This window comes from Sarcophilus harrisii, chromosome 4 (genome assembly GCF_902635505.1).
Source record: "Sarcophilus harrisii chromosome 4, mSarHar1.11, whole genome shotgun sequence".
Classification (NCBI taxonomy): domain Eukaryota; kingdom Metazoa; phylum Chordata; class Mammalia; order Dasyuromorphia; family Dasyuridae; genus Sarcophilus; species Sarcophilus harrisii.
In genome coordinates this window covers 318,192,031-318,213,995 of record NC_045429.1, presented here as the reverse complement: position 1 = coordinate 318,213,995, position 21,965 = coordinate 318,192,031, and the positions used below count along the sequence as shown (strand labels likewise).

The window sequence follows — 21,965 nt, the reverse complement described above, 5'->3', positions numbered from 1 at the left end:
ATACGATCCCAAGGTTTCATTAAAAGAAGCACCAAGAATGATGAAGCTTTATAGAGGCTCTCAGCCCACTCCTGGGAAATTGGAAGTAGTTGTATTTTTTTGTGTGTATGTTTATGTGTGCGTACGGGTGTGTGAACTTATTAAAACAGAGATTCCTGACCTTATTGTGGCAAGGACCCCTTCCTCAGCCTAGAGAAGCCTATTTATCAAAATAATTTTCTAAATACATAAACTATATAAAATTGGGAGGAAAAAAACTATATATTGAAATAAAGATTCTTTTCCATCCATGAAACCCTTGGACTCCATCCATGGATCCCCTGAAATCCATCCACAAATCTTTGGGGAGAGGAGGGAATCTGTATATCATAGGTTAAGAATCTTGCCCTAATATTTGGGACCAGAGACTGCCATAACTCAGGCAGCAAAAGAAAAGGAGGCAGGATGGCATGTTTCATGTTTCCACTGGAAAGACATATAAAGAAACCTATCTGCCCTGAAGAATTCAGCCCAGGATATTGTTCTCATTGCCAGGAATCAATCAACAAGTATTTTATTAAGCATCTACTATATGACAGGAAAGGAATATACAAAGACAAAAGCAAAATAATCCTTCTCCTCAAGAAACTTATATTGTAGCAGGGAGATGACATTTATTTTATTTTTATAAAGGTGTGTATGTATGTATATATATACATATACATTTATAGATCCATATACATGTGTATACATATATATGTATATGTGTAAATTGTTCAGCCATTTTCAATCATGTCCAACTCTTCATGATTCCTTTTGGTGTTTTCTTGGCAAAGCTACTAAAGCAGCTTTCCATTTTCTTCTCCAGCTCATTTTACAGATGAGAAAACTGAGGCAAACAGGCTTAAGTGACTTTCCCAGGGTCACAAAGATAGTTATCTGAAACCAGATTTGAACCCAGGAAGAAAAGTCTTCCTGATTTCAAACCCATCACTCTATCCACTGTGTCACCTAGTGGCCCCATGTATATGTGCATGTATGTGTGTATATATAGATACACATATGGATATAGATATAGATATATGTGATTATAGAAATATAGACATTTATATGCATATGCAAATTTACATATATATGGACATGTTATGGACATGTGTACATACATTCACACAAACCAGATACAAGGCAGCTAGAGGAATGTAGAGGTATGTACTATTAGCAGCTGGAAAAAAGAAAAAAAAAACTCCAACAAGGGCTCAAATGTTTGAGCTGATTCTTGAAGCAAAATAGGAATTATAAGAAGCAAAGATGAGAAAGAGGTGAATTCTGAGCTTTGGAAACAACCAATGAGAAGGCCCAGAAATATGAGTGGAAGGTCATATGTGATGTATAACAAGAAGTCTAGTGCATTTGGACAGTAGTGGAAGGGAAGAAAAAGTAAAAGCACTAGAAAGATGAAAAAGAGATAAAGTGAAAAGAGCTTTAAATGTTTTTTTTAAAAAAGAGGTTATATTTGATTCTGGAAGCACCAGATTTTATAGTGTAAAAAGGATCAGGCCTCTACTTTAGGAAGATTACTTAGGAATTGTGTGAAGGATACATTGGAATGAGGAGAGATTTGAGGCAGAGAGATTAATTAGAAGGCATTTTAAGACACTAGGAAAGGAGTGATGAAGAGTTGAAAGAAGGTACTAGCTAAGTGAGCTGAGAAAGGGGGATTATACACAGGAGATAGAGATGTCAGCCAGAATGTATCTAGTGATCAGATATGTGGTAGAAGAGTGAGGGGATGATGATGAGATCCACATTGTGGAACTAGAAAGTTCTTAATACTTGATAGTATATTCAGAAGAAGGGTATTTTTGTGGGGAAAATAGTGACTTCTTTTTTGGATCTGTTGACTTTGAGATTTCTGCAAGATATCCACTTCAAAATGTCCAATGGTTAATTTGCAACATGTCATCAAAGCTAAGGAGAAACAGTAAGGAGGTCTAGCCTAAGAGTCAGACTTCATTGAAATAACTAAACCCATGTTGAAGTCATTGAGAGATTGTAGAGAGAGAAGAGAAAAGGGTCCAGGACAGAGCTTTAGGGTTTACTTCCGATTAGGAAATGTGGCATGGATGATGTTCCCGAAAAGGAGATTGAAAAAAAGCAGTCAAATAAGTGGAAAGAGAACAAAATGAGGAGAGGATCACTAAAAGACTAGGGATTATTAGAGATGAGAGAGAAGAGAGTAATCAACAGAATCAGATGCTAAAAAAAAAAATGAGAAGGGTGAGGACTGAGAAAAACTGATTTGAATCCTCAAGCTGAATGTTAAATTTTCAGGGTTAGCATTTACATCTCAGGAACTGGCAAATAAGTCAGGGCTTGATGTATTATTTTGTTGATTGCCTTAAGACAGTGGGGGAGAAATGTTAATCATAGAGATTAAATTTAAAAGTTTGTCCTGTGTTCTTTTTTTTTCCCCAGAGAGCAAGTTGCTAAACATTTACTAGCACATTCTAGAGAGAAAGGTCATCAGAGTTGGCAAATAAGAGATCATTAGTAATTTTGGAAAGAGCCGATTTTATTTGTAAGATGAGGTCACAAGGCAAACTGCAGAGGGTTGATTAGTGAGTGAGAGGAATTGGAGGAAAGAAATGTAGCCAGATTCTTCGAGATGCTTGCTGGGAAAGAGAGGGCCCTTGTGGAAAGATAACTAGTGACAATGGCCCAATCTAGTAAAGGATTTGTTTAAGGATGGGAAAACCTGAGTGTTTTTAGGTGGCAGGGAAGGCAAGAGTAGATAAGAAGAGATTAAAGATAAAGATCAGAAAGAGAAGAATAATGAAAGTGGGAACAATATTCTGGTAAAAACAAGAGTACAGAGAGATCAAAAGTTCATGTAGACAGGTTAATCCACCTCTTCAACAGAGACAAGTAATGGAGGAGTTTATGGGAGATGTTGTCAAGGAGTTGTGAGAAGAGAAAAGAAGGGAAGAGGGAGTTCTATTTCCTATTTCTTCAATAAAATATGAGTCAAGATTCTCAGCTGAGAGATTTGGGAGAAGGGGTGTTATAGGAAACTTAAAAGATAGGAAGGAAGTTTGGTGAATGGGCTAGAGATTCAATTAGGGAGGATTTAAAAAGATTTCTTTGCTCCAAGGAGGGCACTGTTGAGATTAGATAATACAAGGTTGTAGTGAACTTAATCAAGACGATTGTATGAATTTCTCCAGCTCTAGTCAGAAGCATGTGAAGAGGAGTGAAGAAGGTGAATGGTAAGAATAATTCAAGATTGGAATTTGCAGAGAGATGTGTAGCAATTGGTCAAGAGAGCAACTGGTTCAAGAGCAAAAGATAACATAAAGTTGAAAAGGTTAATTCAAGCATTTTCCAGGGTTTGGAAAAGGTCAAGATTTAAAGGAAATTATCAAAGTAAGATAATGTCTTGAGAACAAACTAAGAAGTGGAAGGATTGGAAATCATGGTGAAGATAAAGAATAGATTTAGGAAGAATTAAGAATAAGGAGAGATGGACTGATAAGAGATTGTGATAAGGATATTCTTTGTAAAGGAATGTCAGAATTCTTGACGACACAAGTGAAACACTTGTACATGTTGGAAAGATAAAAGGGTGTTACCATCCCTATGGGGAGCTGAAGTAGAATTAAAGAGTGAGTTATGGAATTTGAGCAGATTGGCCAACTGGGAGATTAGAGTACTTGAGGGAACATCAATATGTATCTTGAAGTCTTCTAGTAGAAGAGCAAGAATTGGGATGCAAAAGAAGCATGTAAACCTGGCCCTGAAGTCTTTGAGAAAGGAGAGAGACAATTGCCTGGCCATTAATAGATAATAATCACCAGATCTAGTTTGAGTCGTTAATGTAGATAAAGTGAATCTCAAAGGATGAAAGATTTCTGAGTGATGGAAGAAAAGGAGAGTATGAAAATGATAATGGAGAACAGGAGACATTTGACTCACCTTTGAGACAATATATCGGAGGGATGAGAAAAGAAAGTTGCAACTGTTATTGGAAAGGATATTCAGGGAGATCAGTGTCATCTTGGGGGATCCATGTCTGTGTGAGCTCCATAAAATGCAAGAAGTATGCAAGGAGACATCAAAATTGAAAGGAAATTTATTGTTTATGGATTGGAAATATAAAGTATATTATAGAAGAGGCAAGAAGATCCAAAGTGGAACCTTGGAGGTATAAAATTGAGATGAATGGGAATGAGAGAAGGGAAAGTGGGAGTGGGGAAAGTAGATTACTCTTACAAAGCCAGGAAATCAGCAACATCAGGAGTAGAAGAGGGGAGATGAGTAGGAGATTGCTAGTTAGCAGGGAATGACTCAAGACAGAGTATCAATAGATGGGAACAATTCTACTGATTATAGCAGGTGAGTAGAAAGTTCCAGGTCACAATTTAACCTGGAAATTCTTAATCATGGTGTCAACACAATTTCAATCTGAATGCAGTTGTCACGAGATCCTGGTCTAATTCTGTGTTCAACTCCAGTAGATGGGTAAGAAAGACTGATGGAACTCTGCCTGCTCTAGGCATGGTAAGCATGGGGCAAGGAGTAGATAGAGCTAGGTTCTAATCCTAGCTCTACAACCCAGTGCCACCTTGCACAAATCCCATTGCTTCTCTAGGCTTGAGTTTCTGTATCTATAAAACAAGAGGACTGGACTTGATGCCCCCTAAGATTCCTTAATCTGCTAAATCCCTGAATGGCTCTTGGAATCATTGGCAGGGTGCTTATCCAAATATTATTCAGGCCTAGATCTCTTCTTCCTTGACCATGAGCAAAGCAAGTCTTGGCTCACTGGGAAAATGATGGACAACTAAGTCTTAGAGAGGAATTTGCTTTCTCCTTGGCAGAGACAGAATCTGGGAAAGAAGGTGAGAAACAGAGGAAATGGGTTAAGATGGAAAGAATTAGAAATTAAAGTAAGACTAAGCCGTGAGTTAAAAAAAAAAAAAAAAAAAAAAAAAAAAACTGTGCAAAACTATCTGGACATTTTCCGCAAACCATCCAGGGATAGATCCCAGGAACTTGGATTCCTTATCCTATTCTTAGTGTCTAAAAAAAGGTGGTGGACTCAAGAATTATGAGTGGGAAAAGGTCAGAAGGAATCACTGAGTGAATTTGATAGGAGCAAAACACCTCCTTCTAGCATTAAAGCAGCTGCAAGCTGGAAGAGCCAGATGTTCACTTCCTTCCACATCTGTACAACTCCTGCTTAGAAAAGCAAGCATCATTTATCATCCATGCTTAGGTTGAGATTTTCAATAATGCTGAGAAGAGGTGCAATGCTAATTATTTCTGAAATCTTGACTGTCCTACCTCTGGTTTCTATATTCCCATAAATAATGAGAAACTTATGAATTTAACCTTAGTATGCTAGATTTTTGCAATCCATAATCCTCCAAAATTCCCACAAAATTCCTCCTTATTATCCCAGAATATATTTGGTCTCCCAACTCAAGGTTCCTTAAAATCCAAACCAACCCTTCTAAGAAAAGATGTCCTATAGCCAGAAGAACCATAACATCCCAAAATTGGAAAGGATCTTAGGAGTCCTATTGGTGCCCAAACCTAAGTAAATCCATATAGTTTAGCATTTTTTTTTAAATAGAAATTATAACATCTTGGAGCCAAAAAGAAAAAAAAAAAAAACCTTTTAGAAATCATCTCCTTCCTGTAGTAATAACATTTTCTCTTGTCTAATTTGCTTCCTGTCCCAAGAAAAGAAGTCTGATCCTTTTTTTTTCCCCGATTGTGTAGGGGCAATGATACAAAGTTGATTTTCTGACTTTATGGATTTGAGCTGAAATTTCTTAATAGGCAAAATGAGATTTTAGCCATTTGAAGAAGATGTTTTTCCTTTGAATTTCTTCTGGTCATTAAATCATTTTGACCCTCATCATGGAGCAAGAGAAAAACACAAATTGGAAGGAAGAGATTTAGGCTGCATCAAGTGAGAAACTCTTGTGTAGACCCGGATACACTGACTCCCAACCAACCTACCTCCTACCTTACATGTCTCTGCTGGACAAGAGGGAAGCCCCTTCTGCCCTTCAGTCCCTGGCTGGCATTGAATCCTGCCTTTCATGGGAAATTAAAGAACTATACCCTCCTGCCCAAATATAGATAGAATATAGATATTCCCAGCTCAGTTTTTCACAAGCCACTTTACCCCAAGAGAAAAGCAATCATCACAACATCTCTCTGCTGTGCCTTTCCTCCCTGGAGCCCTTCAGAAACTCAAAGAAAGCAGGGGAACCCACCTCAATTCCTCACCCCCCAACTGACAGGCACAAGGATAAAGCAGATATTCCTATTGTAACTTGCAAACCAGATTTCTCTGTTTTCCCAGTTCCAAGCGCCCTTTGCCTCCTCCTCCCACTCAGTGATTTGTGTTGGATTGAGAGCAGAATCAGCCGATATTTTTTTAGCTAATTTCTCCACCCACGAGTGACTACACTTCAAAACCCCGTTCCTGTCACTGACAGAAATCCCCCAGACTGCCTGCCAATTTACAAGAAGGGATTGTCGCTTTTCCCAACTCTGTCTGTCTCCTCACCATCTCTTTCTCCCTCTATTATATCTCTGCCTCCTCCCTTCCTCTTCTACCTTCCCTTTCCTCTCTCTCTCTCTCTCTCCTCAGTTTCCCCTTCTGTCCAGAGCAGTTGTGGTAGCCCATTCTGGCCAGTCCATCCTGCATCCCAACTGTATCCTTCTCCCGTAGTGATAAAGCAGACTGTCACCAATTCCTGGAAAGGCAGCCCAGTATGGTCTGTTATCCTGGAATTTTGTCTCTTTCGTTGAGTAGAGCATGTCCAACTGTGCTTCTGCTTGATAATGATAAGAATATATGCAAATTCCTCATATGCATAACTCTATGCCCCAGACTACCTGTCGTCACAGAAGCCCGAGGTATCCACAGGTCTGGGGTTCTTACTCTGACCCTGTGTGGACTTCCCCCTGGCTTAGAATTCTGACCCATCACCTGCCCTGCCCCAGCCCCAGCCGGTTCTGGTTGGCTCAGGGCCAACTTTAATTTGCAGTAAATCTCCAAGGCTCCAGCTTGTGCTGACTTCACAATCCCAACTGCTGGAGAAATTTATTTGGACACTTTTGCCCGAGCCATTGCTGCTGGCGGGACCGAGGTTATGATGATACCCTCCCCAGCCTTCTAAGTCTTTTCTGCCAAAGAAAGTCTTCAATGGAATCCCAAATGAGTTTTGAGCTAGAGGAGCAAAGGATCTGGGTGAGCAACTGTCACATGCTTAAACGCTCTCTGTCTTTGCCCACATTTAGGTTCTGTGCTTGACAGGTTAATGATAATCGCTCACATTAGTACTTGAAGTTCCACAAATTACTTTCTTCAGAACAATCTTGTAAGGAAGTTAGTGTTTATGTTCCTATCCCCATTTTACACACGAGGAAAACTAAGGCTGAAAGAAATGAAATAACTTGTCCACAGCCACATAACCAATAACTATCCGAATCTGGGTTCCAAACCCGATTTCCAAATGCCAAATGTTCTTTTCACTGCGACTATTTTTTGATCATGGAACCCTTTGGCAATCCAGTGAAGGCCCTGGACCTCTTCTCAGAATAATATTTGTTAGAGGTATAAAAATCAATTATATATATATATATATATATATATGATTACAAAGAGAATCATTTATATACAGTTATCAAATGGTTTTTTTTTTTAAGTTTCACAAACCCCAGGTTAAAAATTCCTATACCATACTATATAATCTCTAGTATTTCTCCTCTTTGGGTGCCCCACACCAGGGCTTCTTAAACATGCTACTGCTACTCACCACCCCTTTTCACAAGAAATTTTTACACAATCCCATCTAGAATCTGAGCTGAGGTGCTTCTGGCAGTACTTGTGCATGCTATACGTTCAAGAACCAAGGTTTCAGTGATGCAACATGGGCCAACACCCCATGAAACACCTTGCATTCATTATGTGTTTGATTTTGAATTAATTTTTTGGTCTTTGTGTTCAGAAACCTTTTACTGTTGCCAAATTTTTCGCCTCCCCTATATTCAGTTACCCGACCCTATCCATAGTTTAAGAACCTGAGTCTTGTACCACCATACTCTTTTCCTGTCCCATTTAGACTTTTAAAGTATATTTAGTTTATTGAACTGAACCATTTTTTTGAGTAGATGTGCACAGATTACTGTGAAGCTGGAATGGCTTTTCTGAGGGCCCTGCATACAAAGAAAAATAAGCTAACCTGGGTGCTATTTGAACAAATAAATATATAATAATGTTAGTCATATACACATTAGGGACAAAGTAGAGACTGCAAAGTGCTCCGAGTTAATTTGAAAAGGAGAGTGGAGATTTGTTAAATACTTTTAGCCAGGAAGACCAAAGAGGGCTTTGTGGAAGAGGTGACTTCTGAACTGAGCCTGGAAGGTTTTCTCAGTAGCCTGAGATGAGGAGAGAATATGCTCCAGCCATGAGAGAGCTGGCTTGAGAGTATGTTGAAGGCTGACAGGAGCAGGATGAGATTGTGCCTGAAATGCAGTATGCTTAGGAGGAAATAAGGCTGAAAGGGATTTCAATATTTAGACTAAGGAATATGTAGGGGGTTTTTTCTTCCTCATTATTCTTCCTCATTATTAATTTTTTTTTTAATTTATGTAATAAAATAAGCATTTCCATAACATAGTACAATAGAAATTTGCATATGAAACCACAAATCTACTATGTACAACTTGCTATTCCTTTCTACTATACAACAAAATTATGTTGTAAATCTTTTTTTTCTTCCCTTTCCGATTTGACTAGCATTAGATACAAATAGTCACACATACATGCAATATTATTCTACATATGCTTCTAATTATCCGTTCTTTCTTTGAATGCAGATGGCATCTTTCTTCATCTCTCCTTTATAATTAATTTGGGTATTTATAATAGTTAAAATAATTTATTCATTCAATGTCATTCTTAGAACAATATTGCTGTTATTGTATACAGTGTTCTTTTGGTCCTGCTCATTTTGCTCTTCATTATTTTGTGCAAATCTTTCTCTGATTTTCCAAAATCATTGAAAATGATCAGAAAACCTTCATTTCCTACATAACAGGCAGGAATACTCAGCATCATATTAATGAGGAGTACATATTCAATTTCTCCCTTTCCATTGGATTTCTTCTTTAGCATTTAAGCAGCAAGCATTTAAGTACTTACAATGCATTATATTAAGCACTAAAGTTACAAAGACATAAATAATACAGTAGCCCTGCCCTCAAGGAGCTTACCTTTTAATTGAGCATACAGCATGCACACTTATACAAAATAAATATGAAGTGCTGGGCTTGGGGAGGAGGTTATAGCAGCTAGAGGAAGACCTTACTTACAGAGGAGGTTCAGTTTGAGCTGAGCTTTCAAAGAAATTAGGAGCACTACGAGACGGAGATGGAGAAGACATACAATCCAGATGCAAGGATATAAGGACATGGGGGACACTCTATGCAAAGACACTGAAGTGCAAAATGGAACGCTGTATGAAAAGACCTGCTTATCTGGTCGCCTGAAGAGGGAACAAAAACAAGTATTGCATAATAAAAATGGAAAGGTAGATTGGAGCCAGATTTTTAATTAGTTTGGAGTCAGGTTGGCTTAAATGGCAAACAGATGATTTGATTTGAGAGGTAATAGGGAATCATTGTAGTCTACTAAGCAGGGTTTTAATAATATCATTTTGGCAGCTAGGTAAAGGATATTTTGGACAACATATCAACATACTTCATTCTTTTACTTAAAAAAAAAAAAATCCTTAATTCTGCTATTCTCTTAGGTTCCCTATCAGCTATTGTTGTTCAGTCATATCCAACTCTTTATGGTCCCACATGAGGTTTTCTTGGCAAAGATACTAAAGTAGTTTGCCATATCCTTGTCCAACCCATTTTGCAGATGGGAAAACATGAAACAAAGAATGCTAAGTGTTTTGCCCAGCTCGTAAATGTCTGAGGCTGACTTTGAATTCAGATCTTCCTGACTGGAGGCCCAGTGCCCTATCCACTGTATCATTTAGCTGCCTTTCCCTCTCACCTATTTTTCTTCTTTTTCTCAATAATTATCTGCCTTCCCCACTTTCCACTTTCTTTCTCTTTAGAAACCCTCACAAATTATTCAACTTTCATTCTTGAAGAGGACAAATGACATCAGGAGGGTGATGTCTTGACTTGCAAATGAACTGGATGTAAGTGAGACAGAGCTGTGCAAAGTCATCAGCCTCTCCTCCTGTAGAGTCATTGGTCAGGACAATTGAGATGGCCCAGGATACAGTGGGAGACCTTGGCCTTTAGAGCTGAGGTCTTTTCCAGTCAACATGGCTCTTTTGTAACTACTTTCTCCAAAGTCACCAGAGACTTCCTTAAAAAAAAAAAATCTTTTTTTTAGTCTTCATTTTCCTTGACTTCTCTGAACTCAGTCATCCCCTTTTTAAATGTTTTTCTGCCTTTGCTTTGTGCTGCTTTTCCTCTTTGGCTGTTCCTTGTTCTTCTCCTTCACTGGTTCTACTTTTTCCTCTCACCCCTAAATATGATTATACTCCAAAACTCAATCCTTGATCCTCTGCTTTTTTCTATAAATTCTCTTTCCTTCTTCAGTCTCCCTTACTCTTCTGGTTTCGACCATCACATCTGCATGAACGACTCTCAAATCTATGTCTGTATCTCTAATCTTTCTCACAAATTGTAACCCCACATCTCTAACTGTCAGCCAGACAGTGTCTGCTTTGATGATTTCTACTAGAGCATTAAGTTCAAAATAGCTAAAAGGGAATTCTCCATCTTTTCCTACAAATGGCCTTCCCTCTGACCTTTCTATTTCTCTCAAGGACACCAGTAAGTGAAATACTGTTTACATTTGTTGAGAAAGGAAAACATCAGAGACTGTCAACAAAAACTCAATGATTCTTTCTTGCCTAATGCTTCCCATTTTCATCCTTTCCTTTCCATTCTATGATACCCTGGACTGGGTTATTTTCTGCTTGGACTATTGCACCTAACTGGTTTCTCCACTTTCGGGCTCTTCATTCTCCAATCCATGCTCAAACCACTGCCAGATTCCTGGCCTCCAAACTCCATCATATTACTTCCCTTCCTCTTTTTCTAACCCTAACCCCTTCTCCACATGTCTACAATTATCCCTTCCATATCAGAGTAGTGCCATGCTCTGGAGATCTGGAAAATCTGTGTAAAAGAGTTTTTTTTGTTTTTTTGTTTTTTGTTTTTTTTGCCCTCCCTTCATACCAAAGAAGAGGTAGAGATTATTATGTTATTAAAAGATATTATTAAAATAATATTATAATTATAATTTTAATATTTTAATATTAAAATATTAAAATATTATATAATACTATACATATGTTTTATGCATTTCTGAGTTTCTAAACTTTTTATTTGTTATCTGATGACCTTTGCATCTTGTCTCTAGCTTCTGCAAAATTCCCATTTAATTTCTTATGTCAACACGCAATATATCAAAACTGTGATAGGGCAAAGTCTTAATGTGGAAGGGATAACTATATATACTTTTGATGCCCTTTCCTTACTCACCATGTTCTATGGAATAAAATCTAAACATTTTATGCTGCATTTAAGGCCTTCTGAAATCTTGCCTCAACCTATATATGCAGTCTTGTCTTCCTCTACTGTCCTATGGAAACCCAGTCATTGTGGTGTAAAAAGTGTCTTCCCTCTGGGATGACTTCTAGTTTATCTTATATTTATAAGATATATACATATATACATACATATGTGTGTTTGCAGGTGTGTATATATATATATTATGTGTAATCTTGTTTGTACATAATTAATAATAATCCCTATTAGACTCTGAGCTCCTTGAGAGCAGGAATTATTTTTCCCTTTCTTTTTATCCCCTGTGCTCAGCAAATTGTCGGGCACATAGTAAGTGTTTAATAAATGTTTGTTGATGCTGACTGACTAAGCAACAGAACAGTAATACTTCTTTTAAGGAATTTTCCTTTTAAAGGGGAAAACAACACTTTATTTTCCCCTTAGTGTCAAGAAAGGCCAGTTCCCATGAGTCCTGTTTTCCTGTCCCAAACCCAGGAAAAGTTGGTTTTGGTGCTTGAGAACAGATTGTTTGATTTCCCCACAGTTCCCTGGACACATTCCAGGAGGCCCATCCACTGACCCCAAAGGACCCCAACATCCCAGTGGCTCAGACCTCTGCTGTTCCCTCCATGTACCCCACAACCCCATGCAGGAGTCTGTGTATGCTTTGGGAATGTGCCGCACTTATCATTCTTGCAGAAAGGTATCCACGGCTCTGTAAAAACAAACATTATGGCCCCTGAGTCCACCTATAGCAATTGTATTTTTTAATAATGTCTGAGCTAGCCATCTTCTTGGTTCTGTTTACTCCCTTGTTCTATTAGCCGCTTCAGGTTAGGCCCTAACGTATCCCTGTAAGTAATATACAACTGAGAGAACCCTTTTATGGATTCAGCTTTCAGTCTGTTCCCTTTTTACAGCCCCTACATGAGGCTTTTATATTGTTGTAATTATTTTGGTTTATATTCTTCCTTTCTATTCTCCTGTCATTTTATTCCATTTTTTTTTTTTTTTTTTTTACATTTTATTCTTGTTCTTGAGTTTTCCAGGAAGACCACAATGTGGGACCTGATAACCTCTTCAAAACATATGTCCAGTATGCCAGGCCACTGCTGTTCCTCTCAATTCAGTCTCCAGGAAATGTGGCTTAGCCTCTGGGGAGACAATCTGACCCTGCCAATAATCAGCAGTGTAGAAGGAGTGGGATCTTGAGGTGGATGATAGTAACTGTTCTTCCATCCAATATTGATTAAACTGTGACAGTGGTTCAAATCTCACCTCTAACACTTAATACCTCACCTTGAACAAGTTATTTTAATCTCAGCCTCAATTTCCAGATCTATAAAATGGGGAAGATTGGATTCTGAGCTCCTTTCTGGTTCTATATTTATGCTGTTAAGCTAGATTTGAATTCAGGGAACCTGGATTCACATCCTAACCCTGACCCTTACTACTGATGTGACCCTTTGAGCTATCCCATGCAATGCATTGTTCTAAATATTGGCGAGCTATGAAGGATTGAATGACAGATCTTACGGTCTTTTCACATATAAGAGATTAGGTTGTAACCTATATCTGATCCAGGGCCCACATCTGTTCACTATTTTCCAGGGAGAGAATTAGTTCAGGTGGTACAATTAAAATAAAGCAACCCTTGGTTGGATTTGCCACAATCTTCATCATTGCTTACATCCTCAATTCTGGTGCAGAGATGGATTGGTTCTGAAGCAGCACAAGTTATAATACTGGAGTGAGCCAAATGCTGGCAAATACCCCAATCCCCAGTGATACCATGGGGGAGAAAACCCCTGCACTAAATATCAGCCTTGCTGTTGTTTTGTGCTTCCCGGGTTCGAGAGTCTCTCTTCCATGATCACACTATATATATACACACACTGACATGCTTTCTCATCACCAAGTCCAAGCTTATGAGAGAGAGGGGCAAGGGGGAAAGAGGAGAGGGAAAGAGAAGAAAAAGGAGAGGAAGGGGGGAGGAAGAGAGAGACAGAGAGGGGGAAGAGGGAGAGAGGAGAGGGAAAGAGAAGAAAGGGGAGAAAGAAAGAGACAGAGACAGAGAAAGAAAAGTGATATGCTCTAAGTAATATGAAATCTGGAAAATAACAAATTAGAGAATGGCTCAATACTAACAACAACAAACAAGGATAATTAATATTTATATAATGCTTTAAGGTTTGCAAAGCTCTGTAAATGTTTCATCTCATTTGGTAGTTGAAGAATAAAGATCCACGGCTTCAACTTCCATGGTTCAAGCTCTTCCTCTCCCTAATACCTTTTTGATGGGTGTCCCCTTTGTTCCCCCAGAGATAATTCCGATGTGATCTCATATTAAGAAGTAAGCATATCATGATGGTTGCTTTTGTTTGTCCTTCATTTTCAAAGAGGACCATTGACATCATGGGGGTTATATCTTGATTTGCTTGTAAAATGGATTTAAGAGAGGCAGAGTTGTCCAAAGTCATCAGCCTTATCCTTTCTTCCAAAATCTTCAAAGTCCAGTGGCAAGACAATTCAAGATGGCCAGCAAGGATTTGTTTCACCAGTCTTCATAAGGCCTTAGGAAGAAATGTTTCTTGTAGGCCCCTTTCTCTGGAATAGTGGGTAGAGCTCTGAACTTAGGAAGACCTAAATTAAAATCTTTACTCAGGCACTAGTCACATAACTCCAGGAAGTCATTTAATTTCTGAGCCTAGATTTCCTCATCTGTAAAATAGGAATAATAACAGTAGTTCTCTCACAGGGTTATTGCGAGGCTCAAGTGAGGAAATTTATTTAAGGACTTTGCAAACATTAAGGTACTAGGTAAATGTCAGCTATTATTATTATTATTATTATGGTTCCTTGGCCTCTGTGATCTCAGCTCCCAAACACTAAGCTAAGAGATAGATCTAATTTCCAGTCTGTTTCTTGGACTAACTTTTGCCTTCTTCCCAGATGTAGGTGGCCCTGCAGACCCTATTGCCCCAACCATCATCATCCCTCCCAAGAATACCAGTGTGGTGGCTGGGACCTCGGAGGTGACCATGGAATGTGTGGCCAATGCCAGGTCAGTAACCATCTCCCCTGCTCCCTCCTCTCCAAACTACAAATACCACAGTCTCCTGCGACACCACAGGGAGAAAACTAAACCCTGGACTAAATATCAGCCTTGCTGTTGCACTAAACTTGCACATTTCCCATGTTCCCCATCAGGGTTGATTGCACTGTTCTACTGGACACTCCTGATCTAACGCTAATTGATATCTCTTTACTATGCCTCTATTAATCAATTTTAACTACATGTCTCTGAATAGCCAAGAAAGAACTGGAACAAAGATTATGAAAAACCAGAGTCCGAGAGGTCTGTGCAAACAGGATGGAGAGAAGGGGAATTTTATAGGAAAATCCCTGAAATTTATTGGAAATGTGACCATGATTCAATCAACTAACTTCCCTGAGCCTCATTTTTCTCATCATGAAATGGAAATAAAACTATTTCCTGGTTTAATGAAAAAAGCATTGGATTTAAAAGCAGTGGACCTGGAATCAAATCCTGAATTCTGCCACTTTTATATGACTGCGAAAATCACTTCCCTTGGGCTTCATCTATATGATGAAAGTATTGAATGAGATGATCTTTAGGGTGATTTTCCTTGATCTTATCTTCCAAGGGTGATTGTGAGGATCAAGTAAGATAATGTATGTAAAATAACCTATCAACATCAAAAGAAAATATGAAGAAAGATATTTTGGAGTGAAAACTGGTCTGATCTCACACTTTGTATGTTATATATATATATATACTGGTTATATATGTATGTTTCATTTTAATATATGTGTGTATATTATATATACTGATCATTTATGTATGTTTCATTTTATATGTATGTGTATTTATGTATGAATATATATATATATATATATTTATATATATATTTGTGTGTATGAGCTCACATATCTCTTTTTCTGTTCCTGTGCTTCTCCCTTTTGGTGTGACTTTCATATTTACCCTGTTTCTCACACCTTCTCTATCTTCCCCTTAATTCCCCTCCCTTTCTTTCTCCTCGATATTCAGTGGGTTGGAGAGTAAGGGGAATAGAGAGAGAAAATAGAAAAGGGAAATACTAGGAGATAACTTTTAAGACACTTAACTGAATTTTAAAAATCCAATTCTCTCAAGTACAAATTACTGCATAATCAATGCAGATTTATGCAAATGAACCTCTCTACTTCCCTTGCCTCCCGCCAGGCCCTTGATCAAACTGCACATCATTTGGAAGAAGGATGGGGTACCAGTGTCAGGGGGGATCAGTGACCACAACCGACGGCTCACTATCTTAAATCCCAAAGGCAGCAATACTGGCTACTATGAGTGTGAGGCTGTCCTGCGCAGTAGCAGTGTCCCTTCCGTTGTCCGTGGGGCTGTCCTTTCTGTGCTGGGTGAGTAACAGCATGGAGAGGGGCTGGGGAAAGGGAGGGAGGAGATGCTCGGGAGGGAGATGATGCTCGGCAGGTATTGCAGCATCCTCTTAACCTGGAGCAGGTGGAGCAGGAGCAGGGGCAGGGAGGGTAAGTCCCCATCCACCAAGGCCCCACAATGTGCCCTCTTCCTTCTCCTCCTCCCAGAGCCGCCCCAGTTTATTAAGGAGCCAGAGAGACACATCACAGCAGAGATGGAGAAGGTGGTGGACATACCCTGCCAGGCCAAAGGTAAGGGGCGTGAGGGTGTTGGAGGAAGTGAAAGAATACTCTAGCTCTCCCCACTCCCCAGTGTGTACACAGACTGCCTTGCTGAATTGTCTGCTGCTCCCAGGTCCCCCTGAAGTGGACGTATTACTAGGAAAGAAATCAATCTGGCCGTCAGCAGGCACCTAGGAAAACAAAGAAGCCAAATTACCGTAATTTCAGGACTATAAATCAATCCAAGTTATGGTAACTTCGGGGTTACAAATGAGCCAAAATTACCATAATTTTGAGGCTACTGACAGCCAAATTGCCCATAATTTCAGAGTCATTGACAACGCCAAATTACCATAATATCAGAGCTACACTAGTCAAGAGGGGAAAGCACTAGCAGTGCGAAGGCCTTAGGTGCATCTACGCTGAGATGTATCTCATAAAGCAGCACTTGGGTCCTTAGCCATTTTATTCCGTCATCAGACAGCATTCTCCACTTTCCCACCTTTTCTGCCTTCCTTGACTTAATGATGAATTCTCCTACTGTTTTGGTTCCCAAATCTCCTTTCCCTCTTTGGATGTAGCGAAATCAAAAGACAATCCACAGGCAGATGAGCTTTATAAGACCATACAAAAGACAGAGTAGTAAAGCACAGTGTGTGCTATAGGCAATATTATGATATCAAACAAAGAGCTAGGTACAGCTTTCCCCCAGTGGAATGATGGGCAGGTGAGAGATGAAGATATGAACAAGTACTGAAAAACCCCCATTAGGAAAGGCTTAGGAAGAGAAAGGAAAAACTGAGAATGAACTGGTAGATAGAGAGAAGAAAAAATAAATCAGTACCAGCTGCATTTGGACTGTCTAGGAATGGTCTTGGAGTACAAAAGGTCTTTTGGGGTACTTGGACTCTAGAAATAAGGAAGATAGTGACAGGCCTGAAGTCTAGAAGAATCAACTTTGTGAGTTCACATCTGGCCTCATTTACTCACTTCCTAGTTGTAAGATCCTGGACAAATCACTTAACCTATTTGCCTCATTTTCCTCATGTGTAAAAGGTGCCTGAAAAGGAAATGGCAAATCATCCCAGTATCTTTGCCAAGAAAACTCCAAATGGGGTCACAAAGAGTCAAGCACCACTGAAAAATGACTAAGCAATTCAATTCAAAACCAATGGGATTCAAAACCTTAAATATCTGCCTGCTTATGGGTAGGCATTTGACGTTCCACCCATATTCCTAAATAATCGTTGGCTGTCAACTTTGGAAATAAAAAAGAACTATCGTATGTTTTTAGGGTTTGCATTGTCTCCAAAATAGATTAAAGCATCATCCCAAAAGTGCCTTGGGGAAAAAATGTTTCTAGGGCTTACAGTCTTTGGAGAACTGAGCCTGAAATCAGTAGCACTTGAGTTCTTAAATAACAACCTAGCTGTTTGATCCTAGACAAGTCAGTCGGTCTAGACAATTTCAGTCTGCTTCATCTATAAAATGGGGATAATAATAACACCTACCTCCCAGGCTTATTGTGAGAATCAAATAAGTTAATATTTGTAAGGTGCTTTATGCATACTAAAAGCTTAATAAATGCTTGTTTCCTTCATTCCTTCCTTATGTCTTTCTTTCCTTCTTTCCTTCCTTCCTTGAAGTCCCCATATGAAGAGGTAGTGTGGTATAACAGAAAGAGTGTGGACTCTCCATAAAAGAACCTTGTCCAAACACCCACCACTCCAGACTTTGACTGGTTTATGATCACAAACAAGTCACCGAATGTGTTGGAGCTTCCTTGGTTTTCTCATCTAAAGAGGAAAGTTCCAAAATGTGTAAAAGATCAAATGAGATAATGTATGTAAAATCAATTTACAAACATTCAAATGAAATGAGTATGTTTGATGTGGGAGTCAGAAATTGGCTCTAGTTCTATCTAGGGCTGACCCATTTGATGAAATCACAGAAGGATAAAAAATAGAAAGGCATTAATATGTTCAATGAAGTGCAAAGAGGAGTCTACATCTTTATGAAGTGTGAAGGGCTGGAATTCCTGGTGTGATTAGAGCTGAATCTTTATTGATTATGTCCCTGGTGGCCCTTAAAAAGCAAGATTGCCAGCCCTGAGTGGTAGTTGAGGCACAGAGCAGTTTTGTCAAAAATGACTCCCTTACCAGTGGGCAAAGCAGATTTCTTCCTCTCTTCTTCCCTCTTCCTCCTGATGAAACACGGGATGTTAAAGCAGAGCTACTCATCCAGGAGAAATCACATCCAGCAAGGAGAAGAAAGAATCTTGGAGTAAAAGGTTTCTTTTAAAAGCATGACCCAGGCAACAAAGAAGAGAGCAGCCCAATTTCAGGGAAATAGCCCTGGCAGTTGGGAACTGAGCTGTGGAGAAGAGCAGGTCCAGTGAGCCCAACGCAGACACTTGCCCAGGGAGAGAAGCATGAGGATACCACAAGAATTGGGTCCCAGAAGTTTCAGAGGAATGAATTGCTTTCATCCTGTGTGTTTCCTATATGTGTACCTCACTACCAGTAGACTCCCTGTTCCCAGGGAGACTGTGTGCATTTGTAGCGGTCTACCTCAATTTTACAGAGAAAATGTCTTTAATTAATCTTACTTTTCTGCCATCTAAATATATGTCTTGTTTGGGTCTATTTGCATATGCTGACTCACAGTTAAAGGTAAGAGCACCAGTGGGGGCTTAAAAATTATAATTTTAGGATGCAAACCCATAGAGCAGCTTTGAACCTGCATAGTAGTTACTCACTTAGGAACCCAACCCAAAAGTACAAGTACAGATTACAGAGCATGGGCTGTAGTTATTATTGTCTCCCACGTAGGTGTTCCATCTCCGATCACCACCTGGTACAAAGATGCTGCTGTCATTGATGTGAAAAAGTTGTCCAGGTTCCGACTCCATGGAGATGGGAGCCTACAAATCAGTGGACTGGTGCCTGATGACACAGGGATGTTCCAGTGCTTTGCCCGAAACTCAGCTGGAGAAGTACAGACGTCTACCTACCTTGCTGTCACCAGTAAGTTGAGCTGTGGGAGAGGGGGATGAGAAGTTTTAACTTTTCCCAAAAGTGAAGATCCTTCTTAAGAAAAACTTGTCAATCTAGACACCCTCAGGATGGACTACTCCAAAGGACAACCAAGTCATTTTTCCAGTGGCTTGTATGACAACCTGAACTTGTATAAACAACATGAACATTGTGACATAGTGGACCTACAAAGTTATCAAAGGGGATTGCCCGCTTTGCTTTTTGTCAAGCACCATCCATTTTTCCATTTTCCCATTTTCTCTCTCACATTGTCTCCCCTCATAACTCCCAAGAAACACCTGATAAAGTGTTTGTCTTGGTCTAAAAGAGATGGACATAAACGACCATCCTTTTTACTTTGATAATCTATAGGCCTTGTATTAACAAAATTGTTAATTTTTAATTAATCATTAAAAATGATTAAATTGTCCCTCCCCTCCCCTAAAAAAATAGAGTAAGAAAAACTAGATTTGATCTACCAAAGCCATGTAACTATGGGCAAGGCAAATGACCTCCATATTCTCATCTGTGAAATGGTCAAGATATTTGTACCATCTATCTCTCCAGAAGTTTTTAAACTGTAAAACACTGCATAAATATGGAATATTATTCTTATTTTAACATAGTTAGGCTTACTGCCACCCCATTCTCATCACTCAGACGGTATCTAATCCCTTAAAACTTACCCCTGTATCTTCTTTTTTGTAAGGGTTTACCCACATCTGCTTGTAGAGGTTGTCCAATCAAGGTCTCAGGCTACAGAATTATATAATCCTACATCTGAAAGGAGCTTTAATGAGGCAATTTGTCAATACCCTGTCTCCATACCCCATCTCATCCATCCTATTTTATTTTGAAATTTAATACAGTGTTTTAATTAGAAAGAGAACTGATTTGAGAGTTGGGAGAGTTGGATTTGAGTTCCAACTTTGTCATTTATCTGCCTGAGTAAGTCATGGAGGCATCTGCTGAATTCTTTATCTGTCATATGACTTTGGTTAAATCGCTTAAATATCTCTGAGCCTTAGTTTTCCCCTCTGTACAATGAAGAACATGATCTCTAAACTTCAAAAGTTTTTGATTCTATAAAAACACCATTCATTGGCTTTCTTTGACAACTCACTGCAGTGTTTACCACCTGAAATGTCATAGAAAGGCTTCTAGGTGCCATCTCCAGACCCCATGACTTTGTACAAGCTGTTTTCCATGTCCGAAACATTGCTACCACCTCATAAAATTGTTAATTCCCTTCAAGACTTGGCTTGGGCATTATATCCTAGATAAGATCTATACAAGTTCTTAGCATATTTCCTCCTCAAAAATTACTTTGGTAAATATATAGATATAAATACATCCATATTTATCTATATAGGTATAAACATACATATGTCTATATATATTATTTGTATGTATTATGTACACATTTTGAATTTGGTTCTTTATGTGTATACGTATATCTGGATAATAATAATACCAGCATTTTAATAAAAGGGTGATCATTTGGCCATCCCTCTCTTAGGTCAAAGATAATCATGACAATGAGCTCATGGCTTATGTGCTCATTGGAAGAAGGGTATTCCTGAGGATGGCAATCAACTTTGATTGGTTAACAATTAATAAGAGTATGAATATTACAACGAGAAGCTAGATATGAATTTTGATTATGTCATTTACTTCTAAGTTATACCCCCAGCCTTAGGCAATCTATTCAAAGAATTTATCCTTCACCTCATCTGAGAAAAAAGGAGCCTGATCTAATTGGGTGGAGTAGCAATAACCAGAATAAGAAGAATGTCCTCCTTAAGAAATAAGTCAGAAAAAAAATCTATGGGTCTCCCCAATTTTAACAGAGAAGGAAACAATTATTTCTCGCATGACACTCTCTTAAATTGTCAAAAGACCTATGATCTCACCAAGATCTATACTACCTCCACAGAACTGGATCTCAATTCATCTACCCCATTTCAATTTGAGTTCCTTCATAAATTTCTGTACCTACCACATCAAAAAAAGAGAGAGGGAAAAAATTTATTATCTGTTGAATAGCTTTTCAAAGATATACTTTTCTAGGCTTAGTTAGGCTGAGGGTGAACCACCCAAATCCTTCATTCGAACTTGCCAGAGCTCGCCCTTGGTCAGCATAGCTTTTGAGAGCAGGATCAAAGATATATGACAATGAAGTATTCATTGGAGGATGAGGTTAGGGAAGGAGGTAACAACAATGACAATGCTAATGACAATAATAATAAATTCTAATTTATGTGTGATTAATAGTTCCTCACAGTTATGAAAAACATAATAAAAATTCTGATGGGATGGGTCGGTCAGTTATAATGGCAGGTCTGAAGTGCCCGAGGAGGTCTGGATCTTTCCCCTTACTGGGGCTTGTGAACAAATAGGAGAGAATGATTGATATCATTCATTTTCCTGGCAATGAACCTCCACAGGGGAAGTTAAACTGGAAAAGCATTTGGGTGAACTAGAAAAATGTGTTTATTTCAGGGGTTATAGGATATGTTGAGGTACCTGGATAAGGTGTGGATTTTCTGCTGCCCTCCCAGAAAAACGGGCAACAGTACCTAGTATGATGCATTGCATAAATAAATGTTTGTTGGAATGAATGAATGAATAAAATAGCAAAATGGG

At 38.9% G+C, this 21,965-nt stretch overlaps 1 protein-coding gene across 2 annotated transcripts in view; it reads left to right on the top strand.

The window, feature by feature from the left end:
• The window catches only part of SDK2 (sidekick cell adhesion molecule 2), a 436,057-nt gene that overhangs the window by 288,737 nt on the left and 125,355 nt on the right, over positions 1 to 21,965 (top strand). For both annotated transcript variants that reach the window (XM_031965742.1, XM_023502570.2), the window contains exons 6-9: positions 14,560 to 14,671; positions 15,854 to 16,044; positions 16,231 to 16,314; positions 19,116 to 19,310. In XM_031965742.1, coding sequence (XP_031821602.1) covers positions 14,560 to 14,671; positions 15,854 to 16,044; positions 16,231 to 16,314; positions 19,116 to 19,310 — 582 coding nt within the window. The remainder of the gene's footprint in view (positions 1 to 14,559; positions 14,672 to 15,853; positions 16,045 to 16,230; positions 16,315 to 19,115; positions 19,311 to 21,965) is intronic.